Source organism: Cherax quadricarinatus, chromosome 71 (assembly GCF_038502225.1).
Source record: "Cherax quadricarinatus isolate ZL_2023a chromosome 71, ASM3850222v1, whole genome shotgun sequence".
Lineage (NCBI taxonomy): Eukaryota > Metazoa > Arthropoda > Malacostraca > Decapoda > Parastacidae > Cherax > Cherax quadricarinatus.
In genome coordinates this window covers 12119180-12145739 of record NC_091362.1, presented here as the reverse complement: position 1 = coordinate 12145739, position 26560 = coordinate 12119180, and the positions used below count along the sequence as shown (strand labels likewise).

The window sequence follows — 26560 nt, the reverse complement described above, 5'->3', positions numbered from 1 at the left end:
TCGGCAATTATTGATTCCATAAATTTTCCCATTATGGAGGTAAGGCTTACTGGTCTATAGTTCGAAGCCAAGGACCTGTCACCTGCCTTATAAATAGGTATTACATTTGCCATTTTCCACTTATCAGGCACTATGCCAGTTTGTAGTGATATGTTAAAAAGATTAGCCAAAGGTATGCTAAGCTCCTCTTTGCATTCCTTTAACACCCTTGCAAACAGTTCATCAGGACTTGGGGATTTGTTAGGTTTTAGTTTCTCTATTTGTCTGAGGACCATGTCACTAGTTACCACAATCGTGCATAATTTATCACCCTGTTCTACATAATCTATTATTTCAGGAATATCGCTAGTATTTTCCTGGGTGAAAACTGAGGAAGTAGGTATAGAGAATTTCACACGTATCCTTATCACTGTCAGTGATCTGACCAGAGTTACTCTTAAGTGGGCCAATCTTATCCCTAATCTTACTTCTGTATACCTGAAAGAACCCTTTTGGGTTAGTCTTTGAATCCATTGCAACCTTAGCCTCATAATCCCTTTTTGTTTTTCTTATTCCTTTCTTTATTTCTCTCTTTAATTGAATATATTTATTTCTTAACTGCCCATCCCCTCCTTTGATATGCCTATATATGCCTCTCTTTTGACCAATGAGATGTTTTAATCTATTGTTCATCCATTTGGGATCATTTTCGTTAGATCTAATTTCCCTACTCGGAACAAAAGTTGTCTGGGCAGCTAGAACTATGCTCTGAAAAACATCATATTGGCAACCAAGATCACCTACCTGACCCATAGTCAGGACATCCCAATTTAGCCCAACCAGGTAATTTTTCAGTCCCATGTAGTCGGCCAGTCGAAAATCTGGGACAGAGATTTGATTGCAGTTATCTGGGTAATTCCATGATATATTGAAACGAAGTGATTTGTGATCACTTTCCCCAAGCTCATCATTAACCTCAAGATTATTAATTAGTGAATCTTTGTTGGCAAGAGCCAAGTCAAGCAGATTGTTTCCTCTAGTTGGTTCTGTCACAACCTGTTCTAAAAAGCAATCCTGAACCATATCAAGAAAGTCACTAGATTCAAGATTTCCTATCATATTGTTCCAATCAATTTGTCTAAAGTTAAAATCTCCCATTATCACAACATTTTCATATCTAGATGCCTTATGAATTTTGTCCCATAACAGCTTACTGCACTCCCTATCAAGGTTTGGGGGCCTATAAATCACACCCAAAATTAATTTGTCACATCCCTCGAGAAACTGTAGCCAAACAGATTCTGTGTTCGATGTTTCTAATCTTATATCATGTCTAAGACAACAATTTAAATTTTCTCTGAAATACATCCCCACTCCACCACCCTTCCTGTTGACCCTATCAGTGTGGAATAGTTTATAACCCTGTACGTTGCATTCAGAAGGCATTTCTCTATCTTTCAGGTTGAACCAGGTCTCTGTTATACAGTAGTAAGTAAGAGAGGTGAAAGTTTATAAACTAAGGGAGGAGGAAGTTAGGGTGAGATAAAAGCAACTATTTGGCAGAAAGGTGGGCTAGTGCAAGTATGGGTAGCAGGGGGGGGGGGTTTGAAGAGGGATAGGATTGTTTTAAAAATGCAGTACAGGGGACCCTCGTTTTTTGTAAGCATTGGAATTCATAATTTTCACAAATCGTAACATTTTTCCATCAAAATATTGACTTGCAAATTGTTGTTTGACTTGCAAATAGGCGTTTGTCCCAAACGCATACAAGCGGCTCCACACAGGGTTATTCCATTCTCCGATTATTATGCAGTAATCTCTAGACAACTTTGCAACTGTTGGTAGCAATGGTGGTCTGAGTTGATCCATAACAAACTGTATTGTCAAATCTTGTTTGGGTTTCTGGTCTTATCATTGCTTTTATGTTTGAGAAACTACACTATCCCAATTATATGTTAGACACACATTTCACTGCTGTGCAGATGATTACCAGTTCCTGTGCCAGACAGCCCACCCCACCACTTTATAAAAGCCTGAATCTACTAAATATATGAGACATACACTCATATTATTGTGCATACTACGTATATATATATTTTTTTATTAACACATCGGCCGATTCCCACCAAGGCAGGGTGGCCCGAAAAAAAAAAAAACTTTCATCATTCACATCATCACTGTCTTGCCAAAGGGGTGCTTCACACTACAGTTATGAAACTGCAACATTAACACTCCTCCAGAGTGCAGGCACTGTACTTCCCATCTCCAGGACTCAAGTCCGGCCTGCCGGTTTCCCTGAACCCCTTCATAAATGTTACTGTGCTCACACTCCAACAGCACGTCAAGTATTAAAAACCATTTGTCTCCATTCACTCCTATCAAACACGCTCACGCAAGCCTGCTGGAAGTCCAAGCCCCTCGCACACAAAACCTCCTTTACCCCCTCCCTCCAACCTTTCCTAGGCCGACCCCTACCCCACCTTCCTTCCACTACAGACTGATACACTCTTGAAGTCATTCTGTTTCGCTCCATTCTCTCTACATGTCCGAACCACCTCAACAACCCTTCCTCAGCCATCTGGACAACAGTTTTAGTAATCCCGCACCTCCTCCTAACTTCCAAACTACGAATTCTCTGCATTATATTCACACCACACATTGCCCTCAGACATGACATCTCCACTGCCTCCAGCCTTCTCCTCGCTGCAACATTCATCACCCATGCTTCACACCCATATAAGAGCGTTGGTAAAACTATACTCTCATACATTCCCCTCTTTGCCTCCAAGGACAAAGTTCTTTGTCTCCACAGACTCCTAATTGCACCACTCACTCTTTTCCCCTCATCAATTCTATGATTCACCTCATCTTTCATAGACCCATCCGCTGACACGTCCACTCCCAAATATCTGAATACATTCACCTCCTCCATACTCTCTCCCTCCAATCTGATATTCAATCTTTCATCACCTAATCTTTTTGTTATCCTCATAACCTTACTCTTTCCTGTATTCACCTTTAATTTTCTTCTTTTGCACACCTTACCAAATTCATCCACCAATCTCTGCAACTTCTCTTCAGAATCTCCCAAGAGCACAGTGTCATCAGCAAAGAGCAGCTGTGACAACTCCCACTTTGTGTGTGATTCTTTATCTTTTAACTCCACGCCTCTTGCCAAGACCCTCGCATTTACTTCTCTTAAAACCCCATCTATAAATATATTAAACAACCACGGTGACATCACACATCCTTGTCTAAGGCCTACTTTTACTGGGAAATAATTTCCCTCTTTCCTACATACTCTAACTTGAGCCTCACTATCCTCGTAAAAACTCTTCACTGCTTTCAGTAACCTACCTCCTACACCATACACTTGCAACATCTGCCACATTGCCCCCCCTATCCACCCTGTCATATGCCTTTTCCAAATCCATAAATGCCACAAAGACCTCTTTAGCCTTATCTAAATACTGTTCACTTATATGTTTCACTGTAAACACCTGGTCCACACACCCCCTACCTTTCCTAAAGCCTCCTTGTTCATCTGCTATCCTATTCTCAGTCTTACTCTTAATTCTTTCAATAATAACTCTACCATACACTTTACCAGGTATACTCAGCAGACTTATCCCCCTATAATTTTTGCACTCTCTTTTATCCCCTTTGCCTTTATACAAAGGAACTATGCATGCTCTCTGCCAATCCCTAGGTACCTTACCCTCTTCCATACATTCATTAAATAATTGCACCAACCACTCCAAAACTATATCCCCACCTGCTTTTAACATTTCTATCTTTATCCCATCAATCCCGGCTGCCTTACCCCCTTTCATTTTACCTACTGCCTCACGAACTTCCCCCACACTCACAACTGGCTCTTCCTCACTCCTACAAGACGTTATTCCTCCTTGTCCTATACACGAAATCACAGCTTCCCTATCTTCATCAACATTTAACAATTCCTCAAAATATTCCCTCCATCTTCCCAATACCTCTAACTCTCCATTTAATAACTCTCCTCTCCTATTTTTAACTGACAAATCCATTTGTTCTCTAGGCTTTCTTAACTTGTTAATCTCACTCCAAAACTTTTTCTTATTTTCAACAAAATTTGTTGATAACATCTCACCCACTCTCTCATTTGCTCTCTTTTTACATTGCTTCACCACTCTCTTAACCTCTCTCTTTTTCTCCATATACTCTTCCCTCCTTGCATCACTTCTACTTTGTAAAAACTTCTCATATGCTAACTTTTTCTCCCTTACTACTCTCTTTACATCATCATTCCACCAATCGCTCCTCTTCCCTCCCGCACCCACTTTCCTGTAACCACAAACTTCTGCTGAACACTAACACTACATTTTTAAACCTACCCCATGGGTAATGGAGAAATGCTCAGTGCCACTGTGAGAATTGCCAAGTTCTGTTTTCAGTTCACCCTCTATTAGACTGTCCTGCCTATCAGTGGGCATGCAGAATTTACCTCTGGCGCTACCACTGCCTCAACACACTGTATCTAATCTAGCTGACAGCCCCACCTTTGATGCAGACTCCCTCTTTGATTTTTTGTCAGTGACATCTTTATTACACTAACTTGGATTATATTTTTCCTTTAGTGTTCTCCACTGATTTTGCCTCTTGTATACTCCTAATGTTACCTCACTTAGTCTTTGATTTTTTTTCCTTAGTACATCTGACCCTGCAGCACTGTATGACCTTTGTGGGTTTAGCATTTTAGTCCTGATTGTAATAATAATAGAGATGGAGATGCACTGGCTAGAACAAGCATCCCAAACAACAGCACAAGTGGGAGCAGCACTGGATTCACCACCAATCTCACCAGTATTAAAATGACCAGCAAAATGATTGGTACAAAACATGGCATTAAAAACGATGAAAAATAAAATTCCATATATAAATAACCTGCTTACAGATAAATGGTATGTTTCAAGCCTTTGTGGAAACCACCACTAACAGTTTTTTGTGACTGAAATATGGATCCCAAATTATTATACATGTGACAGAGTAAGTAAGGAGGAAAAGGTTTATGTGCAATTCACATACAGTATTTGCACACTTTTTGAAATCATCAAATAAGGTGAAAGTTCCTAGAATAAAACTGGAGAATAAAAACCTAGACATTATCTTACAAGCAACTGCAGAGACATTCACTGAACAAATGAGGAAGATAGACAACCAGAAAACCTTGGAAATCCTACACCAAATTAAAATCCTTTATTTCTACATGATACATAGTTTGTCCAAAAAATGGATGATATTCAATACTGCATATAGAGAGCCCCTATTGGTCAGCCATGCCTCAACCCTAAGTGGTACCCCAAGGCATGGTCTTAGCACCATTAGTTTCTCATGGATATGAAGGTACTGTATATGATATTGACAAGTAGTGGAGAGAAAGACAAATGCAATCACAAGGACATATTAAATGGAAGTGCTGTGGTCCTGGGTCCTTGGTTACTTTACTTGTATTTAGAGTGACTAAGGTCCCATGACTGAAATGTTTCCTATAAACATGTCCTAGTGATTGCATTTTATGTATTTCTCAACTAGTCTCTCTTATCCTCATACCAGACATAGCTTCATATCTTTCAGACAATATCAAAATAAGTATAAGTACCTTGGTAGAAGAAGGGAATGTTAATGTTGCAGGTTTTATAACTAGTGTGGGCATGCCTCTGGCAAGACAGTGATGGCATGAATGATGATGAAAGTTTTTCTTTTTTGGGCCACCCTGCCTTGGTGGGAAATCAAATCAAAGTCTTCCAATGGGCAAATGAAAATAATATGGTGGCCCGTAGATATAAATTTGAACTGCTTAGGTTGAGGAAGAATAAAGACCTCAAAAGAAGCACAGCATAGAGAATGTACTTAGGCCATATGGAATGAAAGGAACAGGTAAAAGACTTGAGAATAATTATATCAGGCTCTGTCATTTGGAAAACACGATAAAGAAAATGTAGTTAATATACAGTAAGCTAATCAATGACAATCAAATACAATACACTAGAATCACAATCTCATTGAAGCACAAACATGTATAAATTCACATGTAAATAATCTAGGAAATTCCCAATGTAAACTATTTGAAAATTGACAAGGACAAAATAAGCCAAGAACTATCTGACATTCTTTTAGAATGTCGGAAAAAATGATTGTGAGCTTTCAAATAAAGAGAAGCAATGCTAGTGATGGTACTTTTGAAATCACTTGTGCTTCCCAACGTTCTGTTAGAAAATGTAGAGAGGCTGTATACAGCTCCCATGAAATCAATAAAATATAAAAACTATTGGATTGTTCTCTGGAATAGAGATACCTTGTAATACATACATGGAAGGTTATTGAGGGACTGGTCCCTAACCTGCAGTCTGCTATAAACTTACAGAGCATTAGCTATGGGAGAAAGTATGGAACAATGTGTCAATATCTGTGGCCAAGACTGGTCTCAGGCCAGGCTGTGGGGATAGAAGAACCCTCGAAATTGGCGACGGGTAAAGCACAGGTATATATAGCACATCAACTGTGCTACAAAACTTTAAAATTTGCTTAATATTCCTTGTAAGGCCTAGTCTTCATGTACTGAAGCCTTATGTGGTCTTGTTATCAAGTGTGTCACATGACATGTATACACTTGTCCACTCATCTTTGCCTTCTTCCTGCTGCTGACATTTGGGGCAGAGTCTGTCTGTTGTAAGGGCATCTACACACTGACTCACATGGGCAATCTCATCTGACAGAGTAGCCAGGGTTTCCTTCAGCTGTGCACTCTCCCCTCGTCGTCCATCTACATCCCATACTAGTATGTCTAAGCCAAAACGCAAGGCATCAACACTTTTCTGCATGTCTCCATCTGCATCACTGGAATATTGTGCAGTTTTGCTCAAATTTCTAAAGTTTGCAAAGGCATTCCTGCGGCGTGAGGCATGATCTCGAGCACGAGCTGTGCGAAGAATAATTTCAACAAGCTCTTGAGGGAGGCCAGTATCTTGAAGAGTCTTAGGAGTTAGCATAAGAGTTTTGCCATACAGAGATGGGCACAGTAGAATACCACGGTGCAGAAAACTAAGAATTCCTTTTGGCATAGCCCATGCAAGCCACTGGCTGAACATAAAGGACTCGAAATGTGCAATCAGTTCTGTCTGGCGTACCAGTCTATCTAAACCAGCAGATTTCTGAAGCCCTTGTATATCAGAGACAGCTAAACCCACAAGTAGATTCATTAGAATAATTGTCACAAATATTAAGAAAATAACAAAAATTATGTGAGATGTTACAGGATACATGATCATTTTATCATCAGCAAAGAACCACTCATCATAGTCAATTTCTCCAGTCATCATAACTAATGTTTTTATAAATCTAAGGAAATACACCTTGAAGGGAGGATGATTAGGAAAAAGTACACCAAAACTCAGAGAAAATGCATTAATAAGGGAAATGTAAGCAAACAAAAACTTACCGAAGTTTTTTGTAACATGAGTGAACATCTGTACGTACAAACCAAAGACTGGAAACCGACCAATGAGTAGCAGCAGCTCCACCCAACTGAGGAGTATAACAATAGCTGCCAAATGATGCTCCCAGTCTTGTGTATCATAGTGGACATAGGATGAAACAGTAATAATCATTGAGAATATAATTATTGGCCACACAAGTACATTATCCCAAGAAGAGAAGTATGTCCATGGTGTGTCAATTATTTGAAAGATCTCCTTCACTGCTAGCATGCATATTCCTCCCCAGATAAAATAAACAAGAAATCTGAGTAGAACCTCATATTCACTTTTGCATTTTTCTGTTTTTGATAATTCGAATGTAGGAATGGGCAGAATGGTGTTATTACTGAGGAACGAGAGGTGTGCAGAACTGTCATGCGGGTTTTGTTGCTGATAAGATGCTGCCTTAGTAGGTGGTGGTGTACTGTCCACATCAGATGTTGGGACAGTGATCTTCAAAGGTACAAAGATTGTTTCTTGAGTGCTATTGATATGAAGGCATGAAGCTGCAGGGAATACTACAATGATGTAACAAGTTAACATTGCCACCAACAGAGCATAAAACACCAGGTTAAAAATGAAAAAGGAACGGACCCTGAACCACTTAAGGAAGAGCAGCGTCTCACAGAGTGGGTGCTTGAGAAGAGGCTTTTGACCTTCACGAATAAAGCAGGAGAGCATTCGACACTCCAGACTGTTACCCTCCCCTGGCACCAGCACACGGAAATTCAGTTGTACCTGATGAAAAGAATGAAAATTTTTCTAACAGATTATGATGGTATGTTGCATTTTCATGTCACAAGATATTTTGCATTCAGAAATATAAATAATTATACTTTGTTTTGTCCTAACAATGAAATCCCATTAGGTTTCCATTGGCTTTGTTAGATGTTGAAAGATTATTCATGAACATATACAGTGGACCCTCGGCTAACAATGACATCGGCTATCGATAAAACCGGATAGCGATGTGTTTTAGCGTAAAAATATTGGCTCGGCCATCGATGAAAAACCCGGTTAAGGATGATCGTCCCAAAAGTGTCTGCCTGGCCATCTGGTCTGAGTGCACCTCAGCTGCCCTGCCTTCAGCTAGTGTGCCAGTGTTTACAAGCCATGGCGGACGGTTCCACACATACATTCGACACATTTTGTATTATTCCATTTTTTTAGTGCTTGTAACTGCTAAATAAGCCACTATGGGCCCCAACAAAGCTTCTAGTGCCAACCCCGTGGCAAAAAGGGCGAGATGTACAATCAAACTGAAGAAAGAGATAATTGCAAAGTATGAAAGTGGAGTGCGAGGCTCTGAGCTGGGCCGGTTGTACAACAAACCCCAATCAACCATCGCTACTATCTTGGCCAGCAGAAAGGCAATCAAGGAAGCTGTTGCTGCAAAAGTTGCAAGTACATGTAAGCTTACAAAACAGAGATCGCAAATACTCGAAGATGTGGAGAGACTGTTACTGGTGTCGATCAACGACAAACAATTATCAGGAGATAGTGTTTCACAGTCAATCGTATGTGACAAGGCAAGGCAGTTGCATGACGATTTAATTAAAAAAATGCCTGCTGTGGAGAAATTTTCTCCAGGAGGGGGGTATCAGCCCCCTTTAGCCCCTTTCAGCCCTGAGGGGCCCAGCCCTCTCAGAAGGGGCAAATATCTTGTTTACTGCTACAGCGAGTAATTGATCCCAGATGCAGTACCAGTATACGACCTGTGGTCAAGCGACCGCCGCTCCGTGCGGTCCAGTGTTGCAGAGTGTATTTTAATAAGAGACAGTACATCTCTTACCTTAGCAGGAGAATTAAGGTAAATCCTGCTCCCACTTTATTACCATAATAAAGATAGTGGACATTGTTGTCTATGCTTAAGACAGCAAGAAGCAAACATTCTGCTTTGCTTCATCGAGGAAGTGGCAAGGAAGCAAAAGTACTAGGTCAGCTTTTCCTTTGTGCTGGGGGCAGTGACGGCGTGGGGCATTGTGGCATCTTCAGATTACTTTTGACTCTACTGAGAGTGACACTGATGCCAGGATAACCAACAAAGAACGATCTGTGCGTTAGTGTGAACAAAGTGTCTCATAAAACACAATAAACACTTAAGAGAAGTGTGATCAGCTTCTTTACCTGGAGTTTACCTGGAGAGAGTTCCGGGGGTCAACGCCCCCGCGGCCCGGTCTGAGACCAGGCCTCCTGGTGGATCAGAGCCTGATCAACCAGGCTGTTGCTGCTGGCTGCACGCAAACCAACATACGAGCCACAGCCCGGCTGATCCGGAACTGACTTTAGGTGCTTGTCCAGTGCCAGCTTGAAGACTGCCAGGGGTCTGTTGGTAATCCCCCTTATGTGTGCTGGGAGGCAGTTGAACAGTTTCGGGCCCCTGACACTTATTGTATGGTCTCTTAACGTGCTAGTGACACCCCTGCTTTTCATTGGGGGGATGGTGCATCGTCTGCCAAGTCTTTTGCTTTCGTAGTGGGTGATTTTCGTGTGCAAGTTCGGTACTAGTCCCTCTAGGATTTTCCAGGTGTATATAATCATGTATCTCTCCCTCCTGCGTTCCAGGGAATACAGGTTTAGGAACCTCAAGCGCTCCCAATAATTGAGGTGTTTTATCTCCGTTATGCGCGCCGTGAAAGTTCTCTGTACATTTTCTAGGTCGGCAATTTCACCTGCCTTGAAAGGTGCTGTTAGTGTGCAGCAATATTCCAGCCTAGATAGAACAAGTGACCTGAAGAGTGTCATCATGGGCTTGGCCTCCCTAGTTTTGAAGGTTCTCATTATCCATCCTGTCATTTTTCTAGCAGATGCGATTGATACAATGTTATGGTCCTTGAAGGTGAGATCCTCCGACATGATCACTCCCAGGTCTTTGACGTTGGTGTTTCGCTCTATTTTGTGGCCAGAATTTGTTTTGTACTCTGATGAAGATTTAATTTCCTCATGTTTACCATATCTGAGTAATTGAAATTTCTCATCGTTGAACTTCATATTGTTTTCTGCAGCCCACTGAAAGATTTGGTTGATGTCTGCCTGGAGCTTTGCAGTGTCTGCAATGGAAGACACTGTCATGCAGATTCGGGTGTCATCTGCAAAGGAAGACACGGTGCTGTGGCTGACATCCTTGTCTATGTCGGATATAAGGATGAGGAACAAGATGGGAGCGAGTACTGTGCCTTGTGGAACAGAGCTTTTCACCGTAGCTGCCTCGGACTTTACTCTATTGACGACTACTCTCTGTGTTCTGTTAGTGAGGAAATTATAGATCCATCGACCGACTTTTCCTGTTATTCCTTTAGCACGCATTTTGTGCGCTATTACGCCATGGTCACACTTGTCGAAGGCTTTTGCAAAGTCTGTATATATTACATCTGCATTCTTTTTGTCTTCTAGTGCATTTAGGACCTTGTCGTAGTGGTCCAATAGTTGAGACAGACAGGAGCGACCTGTTCTAAACCCATGTTGCCCTGGGTTGTGTAACTGATGGATTTCTAGATGCGTGGTGATCTTGCTTCTTAGGACCCTTTCAAAGATTTTTATGATATGGGATGTTAGTGCTATTGGTCTGTAGTTCTTTGCTGTTGCTTTACTGCCCCCTTTGTGGAGTGGGGCTATGTCTGTTGTTTTTAGTAACTGTGGGACGACCCCCGTGTCCATGCTCCCTCTCCATAGGATGGAAAAGGCTCGTGATAGGGGCTTCTTGCAGTTCTTGATGAACACAGAGTTCCATGAGTCTGGCCCTGGGGCAGAGTGCATGGGCATGTCATTTATCGCCTGTTCGAAGTCATTTGGCGTCAGGATAACATCGGATAGGCTTGTGTTAATCAAATTTTGTGGCTCTCTCATAAAAAATTCATTTTGATCTTCGACTCTCAGTCTGGTTAGCGGCTTGCTAAAAACTGAGTCATATTGGGACTTGAGTAGCTCACTCATTTCCTTGTTGTCATCTGTGTAGGACCCATCTTGTTTAAGTAGGGGCCCAATACTGGACGTTGTTCTCGATTTTGATTTGGCATAGGAGAAGAAATACTTTGGGTTTCTTTCGATTTCATTTATGGCTTTTAGTTCTTCCCGCGATTCCTGACTCCTAAAGGATTCTTTTAGCTTAAGTTCGATGCTTGCTATTTCTCTGACCAGTGTCTCCCTACGCATTTCAGATATATTGACCTCTTTTAGCCGCTCTGTTATTCTTTTCCGTCGCCTGTAAAGGGAGCGCCTGTCTCTTTCTGTTTTACATCTACTCCTCCTTTTTCTTAGAGGAATAAGCCTTGTGCATACATCGAGTGCTACCGAGTTAATCTGTTCTAGGCATAAGTTGGGGTCTGTGTTGCTTAGTATATCTTCCCAGCTTATATCGGTTAGGACTTGGTTTACTTGGTCCCACTTTATGTTTTTGTTATTGAAGTTGAATTTGGTGAATGCTCCCTCGTGACTAATCTCATTATGTCGGTCTGGGGCTCCGCGCATACATGACTGAACCTCAATTATGTTGTGATCTGAGTATATTGTTTTTGATATGGTGATATTTCTTATCAGATCATCATTGTTAGTGAAGATGAGGTCTAGTGTATTCTCCAGTCTAGTAGGCTCTATTATTTGCTGGTTTAAATTGAATTTTGTGCAGAGATTTAAAAGCTCGCGTGAGTGTGAGTTTTCATCAGAGCTGCCTCCTGGTGTTATTACTGCAACAATATTATTTGCTATATTCCTCCATTTTAGGTGCCTTAAGTTGAAATCCCCCAGGAGCAAGATGTTGGGTGCAGGAGCTGGAAGGTTTTCCAGACAGTGGTCAATTTTTAACAGCTGTTCCTGGAATTGCTGGGATGTTGCATCCGGAGGCTTGTAGACTATCCAATGACTAGGTTTTGGTTCTCGACCTTTACTGCTAAAACTTCCACTACATCATTTGAGGCATTTAGCAGTTCTGTGCAAACAAGTGACTCTGCAATGTACAGGCCAACCCCCCCCTTTTGCCTGTTCACTCTGTCACATCTGTATAGGTTGTAACCTGGGATCCATATTTCGTTGTCCAAGTGATCCTTTATGTGGGTCTCAGTGAAAGCCGCGAACATTGCCTTTGCCTCTGCAAGCAGTCCACGGATGAAAGGTATTTTGTTGTTTGTTGCTGGCTTTAGACCCTGTATATTTGCAAAGAAGAATGTTATCGGACTGGTGGTATTGTTGGTACTGGGGGGGGGATTTTTTTTCCGGCATTAGTATCTGTATCTGTTGGTTTGGAGTGGAGGCCATCGACTGTGGTTCCACTCCAGGATAAGATTGTGAACAATAAAGACAAATCTTGTGGAACATAGTGTACCAGTGTGCGTATTCCTAGACTATGGAAGACGTGGACATCCAAGGACACTTCAGCTTCTATCAAGTCACCAATATCTGTCGAAGGTGTGAAGAACACCATAGCTCACGCTACAAGAGCAAGGTAGGTTACGAATTTCTTGTAGTACGGGGGACTGCGCAGTTCTTGAGTCGCAAGGAGTTTGTAATCAACCTATAATCGGCAGTAAGGTGTGGACTTTTGAGTCCACACAAGTAAGTTTGTCAGCCATCAGTGAATGAAATATGCTGACATAACACCCCCTAGGGGTAATTTATAATCTTACAAATTATAACTCATTACAGCCCGTTGAGAGATGATCATGACAACAATTCAAGACCTCGTCTGCAGGGGCGGCTGTGTAGACGATTTGCTGTCTTTTATCAGCTAAGTGTTCCCTATTACTCGCTGTAGCAGTAAACAAGATATTTGCCCCTTCTGAGAGGGCTGGGCCCCTCAGGGCTGAAAGGGGCTGAAGGGGCTGAAGGGGGCTGATACCCCCCTCCTGGAGAAAATTTCTCCACACCTGCAACTAGTGGTGATGTTAGTGAATTTAAGGCCAGCAAATGTTGGTTTGGGAGATTTAAGAATTGTAGTGGCATACACAGTGTGATAAGGCATGGTGAGGCTGCCAGTTCTGACCAAACGCGGCTGAAAAATATGTGCAGGAATTCAAGGAGTACATAGACACTGAAAAATTAAAACCCCAATGAGTGTTTAATTGTGACAAAACAGGCCTGTTTTGGAAGAAAATGACAAACAGGACCTACATTACACAAGAGGAAAAAGCACTGCCAAGACACAAGCCTATGAAAGACAGGCTAACTCTAATGTTTTGTAGTAATGCTAGTGGGGATTGCAAAGTGAAGCCTCTACTTGTGTGTCACTCTGAAACTCCCAGAGTGTTCAAGAAAAACAGTGTCATCAAGGCTAATTTGTGTGTGATGTGGAGGGCAAACAGTAAGGCATGGGTCCCTAGGGACATTTTCCATGATTGGTTCTATCATGTGTTTGGCCCCACTGTGAAAAATTACCTCCTGGAAAATAAACTGGACCTTAAGTACCTCCTGGTATTAGACAATGCTCCTACTCATCCTCCAGATTTGCCAGAACGAATTGCGGGGGAGTTGAGCTTCATCAAAGTGAAGTTTTTGCCTCCTAATACCACTCCTCTCCTCCAGCCCATGGACCAGCAGGTCATTTCAAATTTCAAAAAACTGTACACCAAAGCAGTGTTTCAAAAGTGCTTTGAAGTGACCTCAGACACTGAACTGACCTTGAGAGAGTTTTGGAAAGATCACTTTAGTATCCTCAATTGCATAAACCTTATAGGTAAGGCTTGGGAGGGAGTGACTAACAGGACCTTGAACTCTGCTTGGAGGAAATTGTGGCCACAATGTGTACAAGAGAGGGATTTTGAAGAGTTTGGGGCTAACCCTGAGAAGCCTATACCAGTTGTGGAATCTATTGTCATTGGGAAAGTCCATGGGGTTGGAGGTTAGTGGGGAGGATGTGGAAGAGTTGGTGGAGGACAACGATGAAGAACTAACCACTGAAAAGCCGCAAGAGCATCTGCAACAGCAAGAGACCACAACAGAGGAAATTGCTTCAGAGGAGGGGAGAGACAGATGGAGGACGTTGCCTTCAACGATTAAGGACATTTGTACAATGTGGACAAAGGTGCAAGCCTTTATGGAAGAACATCACCCTGACTCAGCTATTGCAAGCCATGCTGGTGACTTTTACAATGACAATGTTGTGGCCCATTTTAGGAAAATCTTAGAGGAACGCCAGGTACAGAGTTCTAAGGATAGATTTTTGGTGCGTCAAAGGTCCAGTGACTGTCAAGTTGTTCCCAGTGGCATTAAAAAAAGAAGGGAGGTAACCCTGGAAAAGGACTTGGTACCTAAAGTCCTTATGGAAGGGGATTCCCCTTCCAAACAATAATACAGTGGACCCCCGGTTTACAATATTAATCCGTTCCTGAGAACTCATCGTAAACCAAAATTATCGGAAAGCGAATCAATTTTCCCCATGAGAAATAATGGAAATCAAATTAATCCATGCAAGACACCCAAAACTATGAAAAAAAAACATTTACCACATGAAATATTAAGTTTAATGCACACAAACTGAAGAAGACATGCACAGTTTGTAGTATGTACTCTACTAACAATAGAATACATGACACTTACCTTTAATGAAGATCTGGTGATGATTGATGGGATGGAAGGCGGGGAGAGTGTCGAACCTATTGTTTAGAAGGAGAATCCCCTTCCATTAGGACTTGAGGTAGCAAGTCCTTTTCTGGGGTTACTTCCCTTCTTCTTTTAATGCCACTAGGACCAGCTTGAGTCACTGGACTTCTGTCGCAAAACATATCTGTCCATAGAGGCCTGTACATCTCGTTCCTGTATGACTTTCCTAAAGTGCTTCACAACAGCGTCATTGTACAGGTTGCCAACACGGCTTGCAGTAGCTGTGTGAGGGTGATTTTCATCAAAAAAGCTTTGCACTTCAAGCCACTTTGCACACATTTCCCTAATCTTTGAAGTAGGCAACTTCTTCAATTTCTCCATCCCCTCCTCCGAAGCAGTTTCCTCAAGTCTGGCCTCTCGCTGTTGAAGATGATCTAGCAGCTCATCAGTGGTTAGTTCGTCATTGTCCTCCTCCACCAACTCTTCCACATCCTCCCCACTAACCTCCAACCCCAAGGACTTCCCAATGCCACAATGGATTCCTCAACTGGCATAGGATTCCCAGGGTTAGCCTCAAACCCTTTGAAATCCCATTTGTCTACACATTCTGGCCACAGTTTTTTCCAGGCAGAGTTCAAGGTCCTCTTAGTCACTCCCTCCCAAGCCTTACCTATAAGGTTTACACAATTGAGGATATTAAAGTGATCCTTCCAAGACTCCTTTAGAGTCAATAGTGTGTCTGTGGTCACTTCAAAGCACCTTTCAAACATAGCTTTTGGGTACAGTTTCTTGAAGTTGGAAATGACCTGCTGGTCCATGGGCTGCAGGAGAGGAGTGGTATTAGGAGGCAAAAACTTGACCTTAATGAAGCTCATGTCCCCAGAAAGTCGCTCTGCCAAGTCTGTAGGATGACCAGGGGCATTGTCTAATACCAGGAGGCACTTAAGGTCTAATTTCTTTTCAATTAGGTAATTTTTCACATTGGGGGCAAATGAATGGTGTAACCAGTCATAGAAAAAGTCCCTAGTGACCCATGCCTTAGTGTTTGCCCTCCACAGCACACACAGATTAGCCTTGAGGATATTCTTTTGCCTGAACACTCTGGGAGTTTCTGAGTGATACACCAATAAAGGCTTCACTTTGCAATCACCACTAGCATTGGCACACATCAGAAGAGTAAGCCTGTCTTTCATAGGTTTATGTCCTGGGAGTGCCTTTTCCTCCTGAGTAATGTAGGTCCTGCTGGCAATTTCTTCCAAAACAGGCCTGTTTCGTTGCAATTAAACACTTGTTCAGGTTTCAAGTCTTCACTGTCTATGTAATCCTTGAATTCTTTCACATATTTTTCAGCTACTTTTTGGTCCGAACTGGCAGCCTCACCATGCCTAATCACACTATGTATGCCACTACGATTCTTAAATCTTTCAAACCAACCTTTGCTGGCTTTAAATTCACTCACATCACCACTAGTTGCAGGCAATTTCTTTACCAAATCGTCATGCAACTGCCTAGCCTATTCACAAATGATTGCTTGAGAGATGCTATCCCCTGCTATCTGTTTTTCATTTATCCACACCAATAACAGTCTCTCAACATTTTCTAACACTTGCGGTCGCTGTTTCATAATCACAGTTGTACCTTTTACAACAACAGCTTCCTTGATTGCCGTTTTCCTGGTCACTATAGTAGAGATGGTTGATTGGGGTTTTGTATACAACTTTGCCAGGTCTGACACACGCACTCCACTTTCGTACTTTGCAATTATCTCTTTCATTTCAAAAGTCATTAGCACCCTTGGTCTCGAAGGGTTGGCACTAGAAGCTTTCTTGGGGCCCATGGTGACTTATTTTGCAGAAACAAGCACCAAAAACACTGTGATAATATGGAATGTACTGAATGTATCCTTAGATGCGAGCACACTGGCTGGCTTGTAAACACTGGCACACACGGGGCAGTTCAGGCAACACGTGGACATGTCTCGGACGAATCGCGTATACCGGGTTTTGTAACGGGAACCTAGGCAAAATTTTTGCGATGCAATGCATCGAATATCGGATTTATCGGATACCGATGGCATCGCGAACCGGGGGTCCACTGTACACCATCATCTCCCCTCCTCCCATCTCATCACTCATCACTACATCTTCAATAAAGGTGTCATTTATTCTTCATGTAGTATTTATTCTGCATGTAGCATTTATTCTTTATGTATCATTGTTTTCTGTGTAGGAAACTGTATATTTCATGTGAAAAAAAAAATTTTTAATACTTTTGGGTGCCTGGAACAGATTAATTGGATTTCCATTATTTCTTATGGGGAAAATTAATTCGGCTAACAATAAAATCGGTTAAGGACAAGCTCTCTGGAACGGATTAAAATCATTAGCCGAGGGTCCACTCATAACCCAACAACTAGTATCAGAATTTAAAAAAATATGTACGTGTACATGTATTTCAAACATGTCTTGCTTTACATTATAATGCATGCAAATCTTCAAAAATATATACAGTATTACCTGTTCTAATTTTTATTAAAACTGTGCTAATCTATTTAAGACAAAATTATCCATTTATAGTTTTATTCTTGGCTAATTCAATAAAACTTTGTTTTACTACTACTGTATGTACTTGAAGATGTAAGTTATTAAAGATGAAGTGTGCATTTTATATAATAATTATGTCTGAGACAAGGTACATTTTTACGATTCTGAAATTTACTCTGATTTTTTGGATTGAAGGAGACACTGGTGGAGTGTGATTTTGAACATACCTGAGTCTCTCTCTCATGTTCATGGTCACTGAATGAAATGGCAGCATCAAGATTTTCATGGATATGAGCCAAGACCGTAGGTGTGCGGCGGAGGATCAAGTTGAGGGCAGAGACTCCTCCTCGAGTGTGAGCTGTGACATCTCCGCCATGATCCAGGAAAAGCAACACACAGTAAGAGGAGTCATGCAGTGCTGCCATGTGTAAAGGAGTATATCCCAGATGGTCTGCTGCATTGGCGTCTGCTCCAGCTTCCAGAAGAAGTCGCAGGCACTCATGAGATCTTGATCCCTTGAAGATCCCACTGTGAAGTGGAGTTTTACGGTCACAGTCACAGGCGTTTGGGCTAGCGCCAAAGCTAAGCAGCAGCTGTACAGTGTCATAACTCTGAGCCTTAGCTGCTAAATGAAGAGGTGTCTGTCCTCTGAGGTTTTCTTGGTTTGGGTTGGCACCAGCTTTTAACAATTGATGAGCTACTTGGCAGTAACCTTCTTGGGCAGCAATGTGGAGTGCTGTCATTTTAGAATTTCCTTTTGAGTTCTTCACATCGGCCCCAGAATCTAAAAGTACATCCACTATATCTGACAGTCCTTCAGAAACAGCAATGTGCAGAGGTGTCTCACTATAGAGAAGAGTTGGATTAACGGTGGCACCAGCACTGATCAAAATCTGAACACAGTCAGTGGATGCTGCTCGCACTGCATGATGTAGAGCCGTCTCCCCACTTGTGTTAAGTCCAGCATTCACATTTGCTCCTGCTGCCAATAACAACTTAACACCACCCATGCATCCCCTGCGAGCAGCTAGCATTAACGGAGTGAACTCTTCGTTGCAATCCCAGTCCCATGACCCACCTACCCGAGCTCCATTTTTAAGCAGCACCTGCAGCACTTCTTCAGACCTACTCTCTGCTGCCAGATGTAATGCACTGAAACCCATGTTGTCTCGTGCTTCCACATTGGCTCCTTCATCTAGCAATGTTTGTACCAGATCTGCAACACCCTGCAGACATGCCCATAGCAAACATACATCTAGTCTCACACGTGTCTTGCTCTCCCTAGCCATTGTTATGGCTTCCACAATTTTATTTGTTTCTAATAAATTGAGGATTACCAATGGGTGGTTTTTGGTTACTAGGAAAGACCTGAGGGCATTAATACGATGTTCACGGACAGCCTGAGATGTCCACCCTGAGCTGACCAATAAATGTTTTTCAAGGTGTGTATTTTTCTCAGAATTGTCACTGCTAGTTTCAGAGGCTGGGCTGATGTTTCGTCCCATCCCAGAGCGCCATTCAAGTCGTCGACTGGTTGTAAGGGCACTTACACGCCTCCGGGATTTCCTTCTGAATAAAAAGCTTGTGTTACTATTATGAATGTACTGTCCTCCATCACATACTTTTATTAAAAAATAATGTAACTAGATTTGTTTTGGTTGCTGTACAATCTGAATAAAGTTATCCACATATCCCAGAAGCCCAGTTCCCTAAAGATAAAGAGTATTTCTTTGTAAAGGTTGCAATGTGTAATTAGAATTTTGGTTTGCTAAGTACAAAGAAACCCACTATAATGCCAGAGCATTTTAAGCAGACTAATCCTAGTACCTAAATGCACATGAAAGGAATAGTAAACAGTAACATTTTTTTTTTATTAACACACTGGCCGATTCCCACCAAGGCAGGGTGGTCCGAAAAAAAAAAAAAACTTTCACCATCATTCACTCCACCACTGTCTTGCCAGAAGGGTGCTTTACACTACAGTTTTTAAACTGCAACATTAACACCCCTTCTTCAGAGTGCAGGCACTGTACTTCCCATCTCCAGGACTCAAGTCCGGCCTGCCGGTTTCCTTGAATCCCTTCATAAATGTTACCTTGCTCACACTCCAACAGCCGTCAAGTATTAAAAACCATTTGTCTCCATTCACTCCTATCAAACACGCTCACGCATGCCCGCTGGAAGTCCAAGCCCCTCGTACACAAAACCTCCTTTACCCCTCCCTCCAACCTTTCCTAGGCCGACCCCTACCCCGCCTTCCTTCCACTACAGACTGATCCACTCTTGAAGTCATTCTGTTTCGCTCCATTCTCTCTACATGTCCGAACCACCTCAACAACCCTTCCTCAGCCCTCTGGACAACAGTTTTGGCAATCCCGCACCTCCTCCTAACTTCCAAACTACGAACTCTCTGCATTATATTCACACCACACATTGCCCTCAGACATGACATCTCCACTGCTTCCAGCCTTCTCCTTGCTGCAACATTCATCACCCATGCTTCAAACCCATATAAAAGCATTGGTAAAACTATACTCTCATACATTCCCCTCTTTGCCTCCAAGGACAAAGTTCTTTGTCTCCACAGACTCCTAAGTGCACCACTCACCCTTTTCCCCTCATCAATTCTATGATTCACCTCATCTTTCATAGACCCATCCGCTGACACGTCCACTCCCAAATATCTGAATACATTCACCTCCTCCATACTCTCTCCCTCCAGTCCGATATCCAATCTTTCATCACCTAATCTTTTTATCCTCATAACCTTACTCTTTCCTGTATTCACTTTTAATTTTCTTCTTTTACATACCCTACCAAACTCATCCACCAGCCTCTGCAACTTCTCTTCAGAATCTCCCAAGAGCACAGTGTCATCAGCAAAGAGCAACTGTGACAACTCCCACTTTATGTGTTATTCTTAATCTTTTAACTCCACGCCTCTTGCTAAGACCCTCGCATTTACTTCTCTTACAACCCCATCTATAAATATATTAAACAACCATGGTGACATCACACATCCTTGTCTAAGGCTTACTTTTACTAGGAAATAATCTCCCTCTTTCCTACATACTCTAACTTGAGCCTCACTATCCTCATAAAAACTCTTCACTGCTTTCAGTAACCTACCTCCTATACCATACACCTGCAACATCTGCCACATTGCCCCCCCCCTATCCACCCTGTCATACACCTTTTCCAAATCCATAAATGCCACAAAAACCTCTTTAGGCTTATCTAAATACAGTTCACTTATATGTTTCACTGTAAACACCTGGTCCACACCCCCCCTACCTTTCCTAAAGCCTCCTTGTTCATCTGCTATCCTATTCTCCGTCTTACTCTTAATTCTTTCAATAATAACTCTACCACACACTTTACCAGGTATACTCAACAGACTTATCCCCCTATAATTTTTGCACTCTCTTTTGTCCCCTTTGCCTTTATACAAAGGAACTATGCATGCTCTCTGCCAATCCCTAGGTACCTTACCCTCTTCCATACATTTATTAAACAATAGCACCAACCACTCCAAAACTATATCCCCACCTGCTTTTAACATTTCTATCATTATCCCATCAATCCCAGCTGCCTTACCCCTTTCATTTTACCTACTGCCTCACGAACTTCCCCCACACTCACAACTGGCTCTTCCTCACTCCAACAAGATGTTATTCCTCCTTGCCCTATACACGAAATCACAGCTTCCCTATCTTCATCAACATTTAACAATTCCTCATCTGGGTCCTACACAGAAGACAGCAAGGAAATGAGTAAGCTACTCAAGTCCCAATGACTCAGTTTTTAGCAAGCCGCTAACCAGACTGAGAGCCGAAGATCAAAATGAATTTTTTATGAGAGCCACAGAATTTGGTTAGCACATGCCTATCTGATGTTATCCTGACACCAAATGACTTCGAACAGGCGATAAATGACATGCCCATGCACTCTGCCCCAGGGCCAGACTCATGGAACTCTATGTTCATCAAGAACTGCAAGAAGCCCCTATCACAAGCTTTTACCATCCTATGGAGAGGGAGCATGGACACGGGGGTCGGCCCACATTTACTAAAAACAACAGACATAGCCCCACTCCACAAGTGGGCAGTAAAGCAATAGCAGAGAGCTACAGACCGATAGCACTAACATCCCATATCATAAAAACCTTTGAAAGGGTCCTAAGAAGAAAGATCGCCACCCATCTAGAAACCCATCAATTACACAACCCAGGGCAACATGGGTTTAGAACAGGTCGCTCCTGTCTGTCTCAACTATTGGATCACTACGACAAGGTCCTAGATGCACTAGAAGACAAAAAGAATGCAGAGGTAATATATACAGACTTTGCAAAAGCCTTCGACAAGTGTGACCATGGCGTAATAGTGCATAAAATGCGTGCTAAAGGAATAACAGGACAAGTTGGTAGATGGATCTATAATTTTCTCACACACAGAACACAAAGAGTAGTAGTCAACAGAGTAAAGTCCGAGGCAGCTACGGTGAAAAGCTCTGTTCCACAAGGCACAGTACTCGCTCCCATCTTGTTCCTCATCCTCATATCTGCCATAGACAAGGATGTCAGCCACAGCACCGTGTCTTCCTTTGCAGATGACACCCTAATCTGCATGACAGTGTCTTCCATTGCAGACACTGCAAGGCTCCAGGCGGACATCAACCAAATCTTTCAGTGGGCTGCAGAAAACAATATGAAGTTCAACGATGAGAAAATTCAATTACTCAGATATGGTAAACACAAGGAAATTAAATCTTCATCAGAGTACAAAACAAATTCTGGCCACAAAACAGAGCTAAACACCAACGTCAAAGACCTGGGAGTGATCATGTCAGAGGATCTCACCTTCAAGGACCATAACATTGTATCAATCACAGCTGCTAGAAAAATGACAGGATGGATAATGAGAACCTTCAAAACTAGGGATGCCAAGCCCATGATGACACTCTTCAGGTCACTTGTTCTATCTAGACTGGAATATTGCTGCACACTAACAGCACCTTTCAAGGCAGGTGAAATTGCTGACCTAGAAAATGTACAGAGAACCTTCACGGTGCACATAACGGAGATAAAACACCTCAGTTACTGGGAGTGCTTGAGGTTCCTGAACCTGTATTCCCTGGAACGCAGGTGGGAGAGATACATGATTATATACACCTGGAAAATTCTAGAAGGACTAGTACCGAACTTGCACACGAAAATTACTCACTACAAAAGCAAAAGACTTGGCAGACGATGCAACATCCCCCAATGAAAAGCAGGGGTGTCACTAGCACGTTAAGAGACCATACAATAAGTGTCAGGGGCCCGAGACTGTTCAACTGCCTCCCAGCATACATAAGGGGGATTACCAATAGACCCCTTGCAGTCTTCAAGCTGGCACTGGACAAGCACCTAAAGTCGGTACCTGACCAGCCGGGCTGTGGCTCGTACGTTGGTTTGTGTGCATCCAGCAGTAACAGCCTGGTTGATCAGGCTCTGATCCACCAGGAGGCCTGGTCACAGACCGGGCCGCGGGGACGTTGACCCCCGGAACTTTCTCCAGGTAAACCTCTAACTCTCCATTTAATAACTCTCCTCTCCTATTTTTAACTGACAAATCCATTTGTTCTCTAGGCTTCCTTAACTTGTTAATCTCACTCCAAAACTTTTTCTTATTTTCAACAAAATTTGTTAACATCTCACCCACTCTCTCATTTGCTCTCTTTTTACATTGCTTCACCACTCTCTTAACCTCTCTCTTTTTCTCCATATACTCTTCCCTCCTTGCATCACTTCTACTTTGTAAAAACTTCTCATATGCTAACTTTTTCTCCCTTACTACTCTCTTTACATCATCATTCCACCAATCACTCCTCTTCCCTCCCGCACCCACTTTCCTGTAACCACAAACTTCTGCTGAACACTCTAACACTACATTTTTAAACCTACCCCATTCCTCTTCGGCCCCATTGCCTATGCTCTCATTAGCCCATCTATCCTCCAATAGCTGTTTGTATCTTACCCTAACTGCCTCCTCTTTTAGTTTATAAACCTTCACCTCTCTCTTCCCTGATGCTTCTATTCTCCTTGTATCCCATCTACTTTTTACTCTCAGTGTAGCTACAACTAAAAAGTGATCTGATATATCTGTGGCCCCTCTATAAACATGTACATCCTGAAATCTACTCAACAGTCTTTTATCTACCAATACATAATCCAACAAACTATACTATCATTTCGCCCTACATCATATCTTGTATACTTATTTATCCTCTTTTTCTTAAAATATGTATTACCTATAACTAAACCCCCTTCTATACAAAGTTCAATCAAAGGGCTCCTATTATCATTTACACCTGGCACCCCAAACTTACCTACCACACCCTCTCTAAAATTTTCTCCTACTTTAGCATTCAGGTCCCCTACCACAATTACTCTCTCACTTGGTTCAAAGACTCCTATACATTCACTTAACATATCCCAAAATTTCTCTCTCTCCTCTACATTCCTCTCTTCTCCAGGTGCATACACGCATATTATGACCCACTTTTCGCATCCAACCTTTACTTTAATCCACATAATCCTTGAATTTCCACATTCATATTTTCTTTTCTCCTTCCATAACTCCTTCAACATTATTGCTACAAACGTTTCTAATAAGAATTTGAAGCTAATTGGAAGATGCATTCACAAATTATTGCATGAAAACTAATATTGCAATTTCTTAATTAAAACTGGCAATTTCTTAATTATACTGTAATTGCCAAAACAAATTTAAATTATCCACTAAGATACACCAATTTAAAAGCAAACAGAAAAGACAATGTAGTTACTGAGCAGAGACCAATATCTCAAAATACACGTCACTTAAAGTTTAAAGATTCAAACTGATCAGAAAAGACATTCACAAATTATTGCATACAGACCAATTTTTCAATTTACCCAGTTATTCATAAAATTTTCAAGTTGGCACCTACACTATGAAGTTCAACAAGGAGAAATTTCAACTACTTAGATATGGGAAACTTGAAGAAATTAAAAATGTGTCAGGGTATACAACAAATTCTAACCAAGCAGAAAAGTAATGTGAAGGAACTGGGAGTGATAATGTCAGAGGATCTCACATTCAAAGACCACAACAATGTATCTACCTCTGCTAGGAAAATGATAGGATGGATAATGAGAACCTTCAAAACTAGGGGCACCAAGCCCATGATGATTCTCTTCAAATTGCTTGTGCTCTCTAGGCTGGAATAGGTACTGCTGTACACTAACGGCCCCCTTCAAGGATGGCAACATTGTAGACCTGGAAAGTGTACAAAGAACTTTCACGGCACACTTAAGTACAATAAGGCACCTGGGAATGGTTGAAGGTTCTTGATCTGTATTCCCTCGGCAGAGATACATGATAATATACACTTGGAAGGTCCTGGAGGGATTGGTACCAAACCTGCACACGAAAATCACTCCCTATGAAAGCAAAAGACTCGGCAGAAGATGCAACATTCCCCCGATGAAAAGCAGGGGCGCCACAAGTACACTGAGAGACAATACAACAAGTGTCCGGGGGCTCAAGACTCTTCAATTGCCTCCCAGCATACATAAGGGGGATTACCAATAGACCCTTGGCTGTCTTCAAGAAGGCACTGGACAGGCACCTGAAATCAGTACCTGACCAACTGGGCTGTGGTTCATAGGTCAGCTTGCGTGCGGCCAGCAGTAGCAGCCTGGTTGATCAAACCGTGATCCACCATGAGGCCTGGTCTCAGACCAGGCCATGGGGGCATTGACCCCCTGAAACCCTCTCCAGGTAAACTCCAAGTATACAGCCCAAAATCAGTCCAAACATTTGTCTAAGTAAGATAAATTAGCATTTAAGATTTGAAGCTGAACTGAAAAGGCATTCTCCAGTTATTGCATGGAAATCAGTTTGTTTAATAAAATTGGCAATTTAAAATTACACAAGCCAAAATCAGTGCTAAAATTTTGAAGCTGACCAGAAGAAGCATTGTTCAGTTATCCCACAGAATCAAACAATTCCAGGTTTATGAACTATGTTAGTAAATTAACAAATTTACACCAACATAGCCTAAATTTAAAAGGTATAAATCATTTCATAAGACGTACTTAAAAAACCCAATGTCAATCCATAAACGTTCATAATTAAAATTAACATACATTTGTTTAGGGTTTGAAGCCAGTCAGAAGAGACATCTCCAGCTATTGCATAAAAACCATTTTGTTTAATCAAATTGGCAAATTATAACATACACAGTCCAAAGTCAATGTGAACTTTTCCTTGCTTAATGCCCACCATCACTGAAAGTTTGAAGCCAATCAGAAAAGGCATTCTCCAGTTATTGCTCACTCTAATGATTCCAGGTTTATTAATTATGTTAGAAAATTAGTAAATTTGCATCTACAGAGCCTTTACTTGTCAGTTGGGTTTAGCTCTTAGCTTAGATAATAATAATAATAATTTACTAATTATAATAATAACTACTTGCATTTAAAGACTAAAGCCATTCAGCAAAGACATACTCAAGTCATTTCAAAGGAAAAAAATAATTATAAAAAAAAAAAAAAAAAACCAACACCTATACACTTAAACATCTAGGTAGGATACACCAATGATAAAAGTTTGAAGCTGATCAGAAGAATCTTTCTCACGTTATTACACAGAAACCAAATCTGGGAACATGTACTACCTGGAGTATACCTGGAGAGGGTTCTGGGGGTCAACGCCCCTGCGGCCTGATCTGTGACCAGGCCTCATGGTGGATCAGGGCCTGATTAACTAGGCTGTTACTGTTGGCTGCACGCAACCCAATGTACGAACCACAGCCCGGCTGGTCAGGTACTGACTTTAGGTGCCCGTCCAGTGCCTGCTTGAAGACAGCCTGGGGTCTATTGGTAATCCCCCTTATGTATGCTGGGAAGCAGTTGAACAGTCTTGGGCCCCAGACACTTACTGTGCTGTCTCTTATCGTGCTAGTGGC

At 41.9% G+C, this 26560-nt stretch overlaps 1 protein-coding gene across 2 annotated transcripts in view; it reads right to left on the bottom strand.

Annotated features, from left to right (window-relative positions):
* Positions 1-1759: 1759 nt before the first annotated feature.
* LOC128700298 (transient receptor potential channel pyrexia-like) overlaps positions 1760-26560 on the bottom strand; it is a 48639-nt gene continuing 23838 nt past the window's right edge. For both annotated transcript variants that reach the window (XM_053793378.2, XM_053793379.2), the window contains exons 4-5: positions 17794-19135; positions 1760-8231 (exon numbers count right to left, since the gene is read on the bottom strand). In XM_053793378.2, coding sequence (XP_053649353.2) covers positions 6585-8231; positions 17794-19135 — 2989 coding nt within the window. In that variant the 3' untranslated portion in view covers positions 1760-6584. The remainder of the gene's footprint in view (positions 8232-17793; positions 19136-26560) is intronic.